The 12,484-nt window shown below is 38.9% G+C and overlaps 1 protein-coding gene across 7 annotated transcripts in view; it reads right to left on the bottom strand.

Moving 5' to 3' along the window:
• nbeab (neurobeachin b) overlaps positions 1-12,484 on the bottom strand; it is a 339,752-nt gene that overhangs the window by 114,367 nt on the left and 212,901 nt on the right. For 4 of the 7 annotated variants that reach the window (XM_051862249.1, XM_051862244.1, XM_051862245.1 and 1 more), the window contains one exon: positions 9,472-9,623. In XM_051862249.1, coding sequence (XP_051718209.1) covers positions 9,472-9,623 — 152 coding nt within the window. The remainder of the gene's footprint in view (positions 1-9,471; positions 9,624-12,484) is intronic. The other 3 variants (XM_051862246.1, XM_051862248.1, XM_051862251.1) reach the window with 1 other exon arrangement.

Here is a 12,484-nt window from a genome sequence, read left to right as displayed (position 1 = left end):
ACATCTTTTTAGTGAAATATAATTTCTCACATCGTGAAATAAGAATTTGGTCATTTCGCCCACCCCTATTGGACCCCATTGACAGTTGATACATTCTTCAAAAATATCTTCTGCGGTCAGCAAGATGGTCATACAGGTTATTGAGGGTGACTAAATTACAGAATTTTCATTTTTGGAAGAACTATTTCTTTCATTATTTGTTTCACCTTTTCCAACTTTATTCTACATAGTTAGCAACTCTGTGCATCATACAACAACTGTGGTACTCTAACAAACATAAAAATATGTAGCACACAATAATATTGGGTTAAAGGGGACCTATTATGCCCCTTTTACAAGATGTAAACACCAGAAGTCTTTGGTGTCCCCAGAATGTGTTTGTGATGCTTCAGCTCAAAATACCCCACAGATCATTTATTATAGCTTGTCAAATTTGCCCCTATTTGGGTGTGAGCAAAAACACGCCATTTTTGTGTGTGTCCCTTTAAATGCAAATGAGCTTCTGTTCCTGGCCCCCTTTCCAGAAGAGGGCGGAGCTTTAACAGCTCACGCTTCGGTTGCTCAACAACAACAAAGCTGGAGAATCTCACGCAGACAAAATGAGGACTGTCAGTAATGGTGTTCAACCTTACATTGTTCAAACCGGAGTCGACACTGATGGAGAGACTCAGGAAGAAGTTACAACTTTTAGAATGAAACTGAACATTTCTGATTGGTTAGTGGATAAATTTATGTAGTTGCTGTGGAGTTGATTCAACTCATCGACTAGCATGTGTCGTCATGTTAACCTTTTGTGCAAATCCAGTGTTGAATTGACCCTCGTTTGTGAAGCAGTCCGGCTTAAATGACGGCATGGCAACAACACTCTACTACAACAACTCTTTCTCTTCTCTAAAGCAGCCCAACATGGCCTCGCCCCCTTTATTGCATGCTCTCAGGGGCGGGGTTTATGTAAATTTTAGGGTTAGTGATGTCACTAACCCGGGAAGAAGCTTGTTGTAGTCCCTACCAGCCGTTTTTTGTAGTCCTTAAACAGCGAATTCTTTAAAAGAAAAATATCTCCCTTTGCATTGAACTTTGAGCGTCGTAACTTTGCAGATGTTATATTCTAACAGCAACATTACACACTAACTAATTTTAAAAAAGTGAAATCATAATCAACCACCCCTTTAAAAGGTCTTTTTTATTGAACAAATTACTGTATATTCACGTTTTTCTCTAAAAAAAATTTTTTTCACCAAACACACTGTAGTGTATTCTGGGATCATCTGTTTGAAGAATACATGCAGTGCTGCCACAAAAAGTCAATTTACCTTGGGAACTATATGAAGCTATAATTATGTTCCTACCTTTTGGTCAGGAGTGCCATGAATGCTGCTTACGAAAGCAACTCACTAGGTTCTGGAATACAGTGATTCATGTTGCTATTTTGAGCAATGGCACCGGTACAGAAGCTTCCTGTTTTTTCTCTTGAATGGCAAGCCTTTGATAGAAAGCCTGCATGGTCACATATAAGAGCTCTCTAGTAACATAGAAGATCATTTGTCAGTCTTAGGAATGAGGCTTGATGGGAACTCGAGATCACTACAACTCAGACCCCCCCAGTGACTCAAAAGAACCCCTCGCTTGTATTGTCAACCACCTCGTTTATCGGCACCCCTGAAACGCGCTCAGTGGACTCCTGTGAGCCATCACGGCCAACAGTGAGGCCATTCAAGCCCAGCATGGCTTACCCGCTCTGCCATCAGAGGGTTTATGTTACACAGGGCACAAATTTGGCATGACGCAGCAGGGTTGAGAAAGACCAGGTGATGGCTGGTCTGCCAGTCGTTGTGGGACTTGACTGATGTTCTTCGCTAAAAGCTTGGATATGATCCATACAGCTGGGGGATGGGGAATTGTCACTGACTGACTGACATATGTGTAGAATAACAAACAAATCAAATTGTGCTGAAGTAGATGTAGCTCTGAACTTATATCCAATGACTAGCATATGATATGATGAAAACCAAACATTTGAAGTGGGCTCAAAATAGCTCCTTCATTGGAGGAAAACTGTTACTTGACAAATGCCAAGAACTGAGTTTTGAAGGCTTTGAAAAAGGAATGAAAAAAAGACTCTACTTTGCAATTGAATTCTGTCATTCCATCAATATGTGACTTCTTCAACACAATGATGCCCTTTTTCTTACAAAAGTCGAATCAAACGAAAAAACTGGCGCATAGTTTGTGGTAAAAGGAATTTTACAGTTTGTGAAAGCAGCTCTCAAGGTGGAAATATTTAAGTGCTTGGTAGTTTTACTGTTCATTTTTCTTTTCAGGCAAGCTAAAAGACTTCAAATAGGCCTTCATTTGTTGCTCAGACCATGTTTTATGTATGGCAGGAGCTGTAGCGTACTGGCCTTGCACTTTTATTGCCTCACTTGAGACATGCGCACTTGTAGCCTTGAAAGAATGAGTCAAAAAATTAGGGGAAATATATATATATATTTCCATTTTGGGATTGACAGATGAGATGCCTTTGTAAAAATACACAATATACGAAGACGGAAAAAGGGATTGTGGGACATGTAGATGTATGTCTCTGCAGTTGAATGATATATAATAACTCAAACAAAATGTTGCACATGTGCCATAAGTGCATTCACACACAAACAATGTGGCAAAGTGGGCTTGCTGGGCTCGTCGATCAAATGCCAGGAATTCTGCAGTCAGCTCTGGAAAAAGAAACCCAACTTCGTAAAGTGAAACCGGAGACCCATGCAAAGTTTTTGTTATGGTTTTACTCATATGAGAAGCATTTCGTATCACACATACATACCCAATATGGCTGATTACGAGGCCCAGATGGAATCTGTATGCACAGAATTTAGAACGCCTGTGCATTTAAATATTTGGGTTAATTTGATTAGGCTTTCACATGCTAATTAAAGGAATATTCCAGGTTCAATACAACGTAAGCTCAATCAACAGCGGCATATTTGTGGTATAGTGTCGGTTAACACAAACAAAAAAATTCAATTTGTCCTTTGTTTTTTCTTTTTTCTATTCCTGTTTTCCGTCTTCAAATTTAAAATCATGTTAAAATGCATATTGTTTATGTTTTGTGGTTACATAATTGAAACAGTGAGTGTTTTAAAGGAATAGTTCACCCAAAAATCAAAAAATTATCCCATAGGTGTATTTGTATTTCTTTTAGACTAACACAATCAGAGATATATTTAAAAATATCCTGGGTCTCCCAAGCTTTATAATGTTAGTGAACGGGGGGCGTGTTTTGAAGCCCCCCAAAAATGCATCCATCCATCATAAATATAATCCATACAAAGGCCTTCAAGCGAAGCGATGGGTTTTTGTAAGAAAAATATACATATTTAAAACTTTATAAACTAAAATAACTAGCTTCCGGCAGACGACCGTACGCATACTGCGCAAGTCGACTTGCGCCACAAGAGTAACCCCTGACGCAGTGTATGACGTAGGATGTAGGAGTATCGTAAGCTTAGTGGTTCAAACAAATAGGACCGTGCAACAAACTGAAGCTCCTCTTCTCATATATCAAAATCCTCCCACATTTCCCTTTAAAATTTCTCGTTTTAGACTTCTAATTCGTGAGGGTTAAAATTTGTGCTCTTCCACTGCAAATCGATGCATCCGCCCATCTGCCGAAAGCTAGTAATTATAGTTAATAAAGTTTTAAATATGCATATTTTTCTTACAAATACCCATCGCTTCACTTCAGAAGGCCTTTATTAACCCCCTGGAGCCGTATGGATTATATTTATGATAGATGGATGCATTTTTGGGGGGCTTAAAAACTCGCCCCCCATTCACTACCATTATAAAGCTTTAAATATATCTCCGATTGTGTTCATCTGAAAGAAGATAGTCATATACACCTAGGAGGATGGCTTGAGGGTAAGTAAATCATGGGATAGTTTTCATTTTTGGGTGAACTATCCTTAATGTTTACAATTTGGCCTCATTCACTTCCATTCTAAGCTTCTCACTGTAACCTACAGTTTTGCTTTTCATAATCAAAAGAGGCACAAGTCGATATTTATTTTTTGTGGTAATCAACATTAAGTGTTGTCGACTGAGCTTAACTTGTATTGAATCATCACACACCCTTACTTCCGTCTTTCCTCTGGCTCTCTTTCACTCTTTCTCTTATAACAAGCTATAAAGATCTCTGTTCAGAGGGGTTCAATGGGTCAGGCAGAGCCGCTCACCTGAAAATGAGACTGCAAGGACACCCGGAGGTAGAACAGGCTGTTAAAGAGCAGGATCAATATTAACCTGACTTCCATTTCATGCTTGCCCAATTCCAATCAGCTAACAATATACTCAGCCGCTCGTGAATAAGGGGGAAGGTAACAAAGTCCAGCATGAAACACACTCACTATTTTGTCAGCAAGTCTAATGTATAATGTATAATTATAAGTTTCCCACAAACATATGCAAAGGTACCTGGGAATGAGGCACAGAGAAGTACAGTTTATCAAATGCTTATACAATATGGTCAGCTGTTTGAGTTCCCATTAAATTCAGCCAGTTCTTCTATTTTCAGTGATTAAAGATTGTATTACATCTACAGAAAATACATTAAATTACCATGAATCAAATATAATGATGTTATTTCTAGGGCAGTTCGAATATTTTTCGAATGAACCTGAGACATATTTCATGTCATTTCGCACAAGAAGAAATTTGAAATATTGTTAAAACGCAGAGTACGTTCTAACATAGACAAGCGCTATGAAAATATGTCAATGTGAATAAAAACAAGCCCTGTATGCAGTGACTGCTGTCAACTGCCAGTGTTCTGACATTTGAGAGCAGTCATTTTTCAGTCTCTCTGCTTTCTGGCAAAAATAATGGAAACTTATATGCACCCTTAACAGTTAATTCATTTAAATCACCTATGTTAACTCAACGTACCTCAACCCTTGGTCACAAAAGCAGCTGTAAACCTCCACTACTGCCAGTTCAGCAAACCACAGAGCCACTTTCTACAAACGGTTCGATACAGCCTTACCACACATATGTACAGTGTTACATATAGCTTTCATTACAGTTAAGGGATCTTCTAATAAATAAAAATGAGTGCTGTTAGATGCAATGGACTAAATGACTAATATTTAATAAGCTTATATTTGTATAGAATAAAAGCGGAACAGTGCTGAGTTCAGAAAATTGTCCTTCCTTTTGCATAAAACCCATCTAGAGAAGCCTCTCTTTGCTCTCGCTCAGTCTCACTCTATGGCATTGTGGGGCAACATCTGACTACAGGCAATCCCTTTCACATGACAATCTTATGCATTATTCCACTCATTAAAGACTGGGAGAAGCCTGGGGACCTCAACAAGTCCTCAATCACAGCGGCCCCAGACACTAGACCGTGGGTCCACAGAGACGCACTGACAACTTACCAAGGACAGGCAGAAAAGGGAGCCGGGCCAGAGGAATACTGCAGTGGTGTGAGCTTCCGAAGAAATGCATGAGATATGCTGTGTAATATGTATGAAAGTCAGTGTGAATTTAGATATGGTGGCAAACTGAACTGTCTATGCTGTGACATGAGCAGGGGCCACCTGCAGGTCAAGGAACAGCTGGCATACGTATGTACGAGTGTGCATGTGTGTGTTCTGGCTCTGACACACAGACCATCTGACATGGCCTCAAAACAGTTGGGCACAAAAGGCCAGACATGTAGATAGACACAATATTACTGCATAACAAGTCACAGAACACACTTTAAAGGGTTAGTTCACCCAAAAATGAAAATTCTATCATTAATTACTCACTCTCATGTCGTTCCACACCCGTAAGACCTTCGTTCATCTTTGGAACAAATTAAGATATTTTTGGTGAAATCTGAGAGGTATATGACTCGTCTATAGACAGCAATTTAATTACCACTTTCAAAGCCCAGAAAAGTACCAAAGCCATCGTTAAAATAGTCCCACATGACTTCAGTGGTTCAAACTTAATGTTATGAAGCGACGAGAATACTTTTTGTGCGCAAAAACAAAACAAAAATAACGACTTTATTCAACAATTTCTTCTCTACCCTGTCATTCTCCTACGCTATTTATGTTGTAGACACAATGCAGCGCTTCCAGGTTCACCGGCTCTTCTCTATCAGAAGGTGGTGCTTATGGAACAGCAGCAATACACTGCAAAAAAATTATTTTCTTACTTAGTATTTAAATATCTAAAAAATCTTAAATCAAGATGTTTTTACTAGATAAGTGGGGTAAGAAAATAATCTTGTTTCTGTTTGGGACAGTAACAACAAAAAAGATTTCAAACAGAAACAAGATTATTTTTCTTACCCCATTGGCAGATAATCTTGCTTGTTTTAAGCAAAACCTCACTTAATTTTGTTTTTATTTTCCAGAAAAAAATATCTTATGTCATTTTACTTATCTAGTAAAAGCGTCTTGATTTAAGAATTCTTAGATATTTAGACTGGAAACAAGACAAAATACTAAACAAGAAAAGCATTTTTGCAGTGTAGAGTTTCCTTGGTTACCTCTGTAAGCAAAGCAGCACCAGCGCTGCACTTATATAAACACTACTTTAATAGGCATCATACGGAGGTAAGATTAAAAGAAAATGTTATTGAAACTTTTGTGAAGTAAGTCAGTTCCTTCAGAAATGCATTCATATAAGTCCCCACCCCAATTTAATGTGTAGAATTGTCTTCCAATATTCTGAGCATCGCAACAGTGAGCTTGCTCTGCCCGGTACGGTATTTTCTCTGCTTTTCTATTTGCGTCCGTCTTCAGCGTGTCCCATCTCTGTTAACGTCCACACAAATTACATTTTGGGAAATGATTGCAATGCATTTTGTATGCAAGTCCGGGACAAAAAACGGAACTGGCTGGTTATGTTGGCTTGGGAAAGCCAACATACTGATATTCTACTTAAACATCTTATTATTTTTCTTCTGACTGCTACTCCTCCTACAGCTTTAATGCTACAAGCACCAAACTTGCCACAGACCTTGGCCCTGATGTCTAGTTAGTTGCTATATCTTTTTAGACAGATCAGACATACAGTTTTTTTTATAATAATTTTTTAAAACTCAAAATTTTTCCATAGACTTACATTGACAGAGCAAAAATGTGCCCTCTAGAGGAGCAGTACCGTCCACTGGAGGAAGCCAGACAAATGACAAATAATGTTACAAAGACAGCACTTCACAAATTCTTTGTTTATGTCAACTGGAAAGATTGATCGGATGACGTCTTGCGCAGTTTATGTGTAAGTTCATCACTGTTGTAAACTAATTCGATCATATATTATGCAGCAGACGCCCTGCATTATATTAGACCAGATTACTTTTGTTTTGTCAGTTTGTCATTTGTATGTGTTTTAAGGCTTACGCTTTTGCGCTTTTGAGTGACACAGAGACGGCTCGTGTCTCTAATAAAGCTCACACTCCGAAGCTTGTCCATTCTCGCTTCTATCAGCGCTTCATGTCCACAATACATGGTGACTTTCATTCAAGCAAGCACAAGAACGCATCAAAGAGCTTCTTTGTTTGAATGCTTATGTGTATGACTGTGTTACTGTGTTAATGATGCATGGCATCTGTGCAAAGATTTGTGCATTAAAGAGGTGCGTCGTGTCGCCGGCGCTGCTGCCGCTCCCAGCATGAGCAGATGAGAGAGAGAGAGAGCTGCACGGAGCGATTTCCAAAAACCCTCTGTGAGAAAACTTTAATATAGAGTGAAAAGCCATCTACAATATCAGTATTGCTCAGGTGATTGCATGTTTTACACCGTTTACTGAACAGGTTAGTTGATCGCCTGATACGATGTTATCCATTCAGAGCTCACAAGCCGCGCCTCTTAAAGTGGCCATGAGTTGAGTGCCTCTTAAAGCGATAGAAGAATTGACAGATCCATCAATCATCACAACAGTTGTTTGTTACAGCCCTAAATACAAGAAATTCCTTCTTTCTTTCTTTATTTCTTTGCGGCCGAACATACATGTGCGTTGGCTCTTTTCACTCAGGCTGCCCATCAAGGCTTTCCCAAGCCAACATCAAAGTTCTTAGAACTTTATCTTCTAGTTCTGATTGATGGTCGGTAGACCAGTGCATCTCTACTACTGGCAACCCTTCACCTGAAACTCTAATGAGGAGAACACGCTCCCATGTTAGGGAAAGAAGAGAAGAGAGTGGAAAAATTCTGGATTTTTTAATAAAGTAGTTTGAACCATACACACGTTTTCACTGCGTTATTGTATACACACCAGCCACTGCTGGCTTTTCATTTTTGCCGCAGCTCTCACAGCTGGTGTGAACAAACTTGCGTCTTTTGCATCATAAAAATGTGATCGGTTTATGTGACAGGCAAGCTGAGAGACCACGTATAGAATCAAAGGAAGTAATTGACAACATTTTCGGATAAGTGGCCGATCATTTGGAGCATTCCTAGAAACTATACAAAAAGATTATTCGTATCCATGTTTGACCTCCAAGCATATAAACTCCCGCGACCCCCCCTGTGAACTCTGGCGCCCCCCTGGTTGGGAACCACTGCTTTAAAATGATATATGTACACCATAATTCAACAATTCAATGGTTAATATTCAGTGTTTAGGGCAAAATCAAGATGCAATGTCCATAATCAAAGAGTATAATTTTAATTTTACATTAAAAAGTGCATTCCATTATCGCCCCAGGTGACAAATAGCAGCATTGTAGCAAACCATGCTGTCAAATAACACTCCCATATGCCTCTACCTTTAAGTATGATTTAACATCAAGGGTTCAATTGTGTATTTTTTTTTTTAAATAAATAAATGAGCCTATTTCACTTGCCTTTGCCCCTAGTAGGTTTCCCCATGTGTAATGGAAATAGTTACAGTAACTATTCTGTGCACAGGAGAGAAGTCGCCCCATTGTACTTGAGAATCAATAGATTTGCCCTTGTTCTGTTAATATACTCCTCCTCGTATCTTCAATTTAATGCCTGGAGGAGAAGCGCCCGCAGTGGTTAATAGTATTGAACCGTTTCTCTTTTAAAGCCTCTGTTGCGAGACACAGAGCCAAATCGACAGCCGTGCGGTGGGCAACGCTGCAAGATCAAACGAGTCAATGAGGAAAAATGTTTGAGTGCAAAAGGTAGAAACTGTAAAAAAAACATGGCGCACAATTTTCCTCTCAACAATGTGTGCTGTTAGGATATAAAAACCTGCCATAAAGCCCTCTTGCCATGTTCAATTGACAAGGCCCATAAATATACAAACTATAAAGCTGACAACGAACTGTTTCTCAGCTCAGAGAATATTAGTTGCGTCCAAGAGTTGATTGGAGGCTTTCTAATTCGCATATGTGTATCCCATTTGGTGAACAATGATGTCATTGTATGAAATGAACGTAATTTGGGGATAATGAGCTAGACTGACAGAGTCCAGCAACATTTTTGATTGGCTGTTGGCAGAATTACTGACCGTAGTCCTCCAGTGATTTGCACGTAATATCCAAGTGGGTGGAGCCAAAAGGGTTTCGGATGAATCTCCGCCTCCTTCGGAGGTCATCCTCCCAGTAATCCAGACGCCAGAAGTCATGCAGCTGACTGGAAAAGGGGAAAAGACAGGAACTCCTGTTAGGAATCAGAAAAAAACAAGTTGGAAATCTAAAATGACAACAAATTCAAGCTATATATATATATATATATATATATATATATATATATACACACTATGAAATACTAGGTCATGATTATGAGATAAAAAGTCAAAATTGACAATTTCAACATGTTAATTCCAACTTTTTGTCAAAATTTTGACTTGTGTCAAAATTAAGGCTACTGTATGTCATCATTCTGACTTATTTTATAATTAGGATTTATTAAAGTGTGATTTGTTTTTAGCAGATATGGTCTTACACACACACACACACACATTTGTTTTTGTGAATTGTGGGGACATTCCATAGTCGTAATGGTTTTTATACGGTACAAACTGTATTTTCTATCGCCCTACACTACCCCTACCCCTAAACCTACCCATCACAGAAAACTGTACACATTTTTACTTTCTCAAAGAAACTCATTCTGTATGATTTATAAGCCTTTTGAAAAATGGGGACATGGGGTAATGTCCTCGTAAGTCACCCTCTCCTTGTAATACCTATGTCATACCCATATACAAATTTGTGTCCTGATATATCACAAAAACATGCGCGCGCACACACACACACACACACACACACACACACACACACACACACACACACACACACACACACAAAGCAATTCAATTTTTATAGTAGTGTAATGTTCTACATACGACGCTATGGAGAATTGCATTTTGGAGAGCACCCAAACCAAAGGCTGCACATAAGAGAGATTCAAATGATATCTGGTAAAATATAGCTAATTCATGAAGTTCATTAAAGCTCCAGATACCCAGACACGCTTTTCCACGAGAACCCCTCGGGCATAAAACAGCAGCCGTGGCTATCCAGCACACAAATAAATAACAGCAATTCCCATTAACAAATACTGTATCAAATTACAAGTATAAATGGCGCAGCTTGCCTCCTTTTTACTGTGTTTTTTAACAAGTCTTGTAAATCAGATGTAGGACCCTCTATGCAGCCGGAGAGGGGTTTTAATGATGCTGGGGTCTTACCATAGCCACACCCCAGGCCAATAAAACGGAGACCCCCTCCCTCTGCATATGTGCAGCTGTGATTAAAATAACGTGCTGAAATATTCATTGAAATGATTCCCAGGGCCCTGGAGCAAGCTGCAGAAAATTGCGTTTTTATTCATTATTAATAACAGCGAATTAGAGGCCGTATAAAAGAAAAAATGAGAGGCCGAGAAAAAAGGGGAGCATGGGGAATGAGAGGGAAACGGCTACAGCATGTGGTAACCATCTTTGTAAATGATTATTCCAACATTAGCAGGGACCTGGGCTAATTTTATTGCTTGCAGCTAATGCAAACCATTAAGGGCAGGGACCAGCATCAGGTTACTAAGTGCAGAACGTTTCGAGCGCGCTCGAGCTGGAGATGTTTCAAAGGCTTTAAAACGGTGTGAGAGAGAGAGAGGGAAAGGAAAAAGCACAGAGAGGAAAAGCAGGCCAGCACCGAATAATACTGCAGCTAATTTACTCCAAAGAGGATTTAGAGAGTGATGATTGGTGTAATTGGGGGATAGATGACAGCATAGTATGGGACAATCACCAAATTCCACATGTGGTTTGTCTTCATTACCAGCTACTCATGGGGAAATACACCATCCACTTTGAGCCATATACTAATTCCCATCATAAACTATGACATGAGTCATTAATCTCTATCTTACAAACAGAGGTTAAACAACTATCTGGTGGAATACTGTACAAAAATTAATTGATTTGTGCCAAATTTGTAGATTAAAAAAAAGGATATAATGATACAATATAATTTCCATATAATGACCATTCATAATTGTCTGTTAAAGGGTTAGTTCACCCAAAAATGAAACTTCTGTTATTAGTTACTCACCCTCATGTCGTTCCACACCTGTAAGACCTTCGTTTATCTTCAGAACACAAATTAAGATATTTTATATAGACAATGGAGCGCTTTCATGTTCTACGTCAGAATGGTGACTCATTATTGGCCGGCTCCTGCATCAGCATCACACGCATTGTGCTGCTCACATGTATAGCATCGGCCAATAATGAACCGGCGTTCTGATGTAGAACCCGGAAGCGCTGCACTGTGTTTACTACATAAACAGCGTAGGAGAATGACAGGGAAGAGATGAAATTGTTGAATAAAGTCGTTATTTTTGTTTTGTTTTTGTGCATAAAAAGTATTCTCATCTCTTCATAGCATTGAGGTTGAACCATTGCAGTGACGTGGACTATTTTAACAATGTTTTTACTACTTTTCTGGACCTTGAATGTGGTAATTACGTTGCTTTCTCTTGGGGATCAGAAACATCTCGGATTTCATCAAAAATAATTTGTGTTCCGAAGATGAATGAAGGTCTTACAGGTTTGGAATGACATGAGGGTGAGTAATTAGAGTAATTAAGGGTTAGTTCACCCAAAAATGAAAATTAATTACTCACCCTCATGTCGTTCCACACCCGTAAGACCTTCGTTCATCTTCAGAACACAAATTAAGATATTTTTGATAAAATCCGATGGCTCAGTGAGGCTTCCATTGACAGTAAGATAATTAACACTTTCAATGCCCAAAAAGGCACTAAAGACTTTTTTAAAGACGAGACTAAAGACGAGAATACTTTTTATGCACCAAAAAAAAAAAAAAAATAATGACTTTATTCAATAATATCTAGTGATGGGCGATTTCAAAACACTGCTTCATGAAGCTTCGAAGCTTTACAAAACTTTTGTTTCGAATCAGTGGTTCAGAGCGTGTATCAAACTGCCAAAGTCACCATAAATCATTGAAATTTCGAAACACTTATGATGTAACAAAGCCTTGTTTACTGAAATC

Source organism: Ctenopharyngodon idella, chromosome 15 (assembly GCF_019924925.1).
Source record: "Ctenopharyngodon idella isolate HZGC_01 chromosome 15, HZGC01, whole genome shotgun sequence".
Lineage (NCBI taxonomy): Eukaryota > Metazoa > Chordata > Actinopteri > Cypriniformes > Xenocyprididae > Ctenopharyngodon > Ctenopharyngodon idella.
The sequence above is the reverse complement of the archived record's forward strand: the minus strand, read 5'-3'. Positions and strand labels throughout refer to the sequence as shown.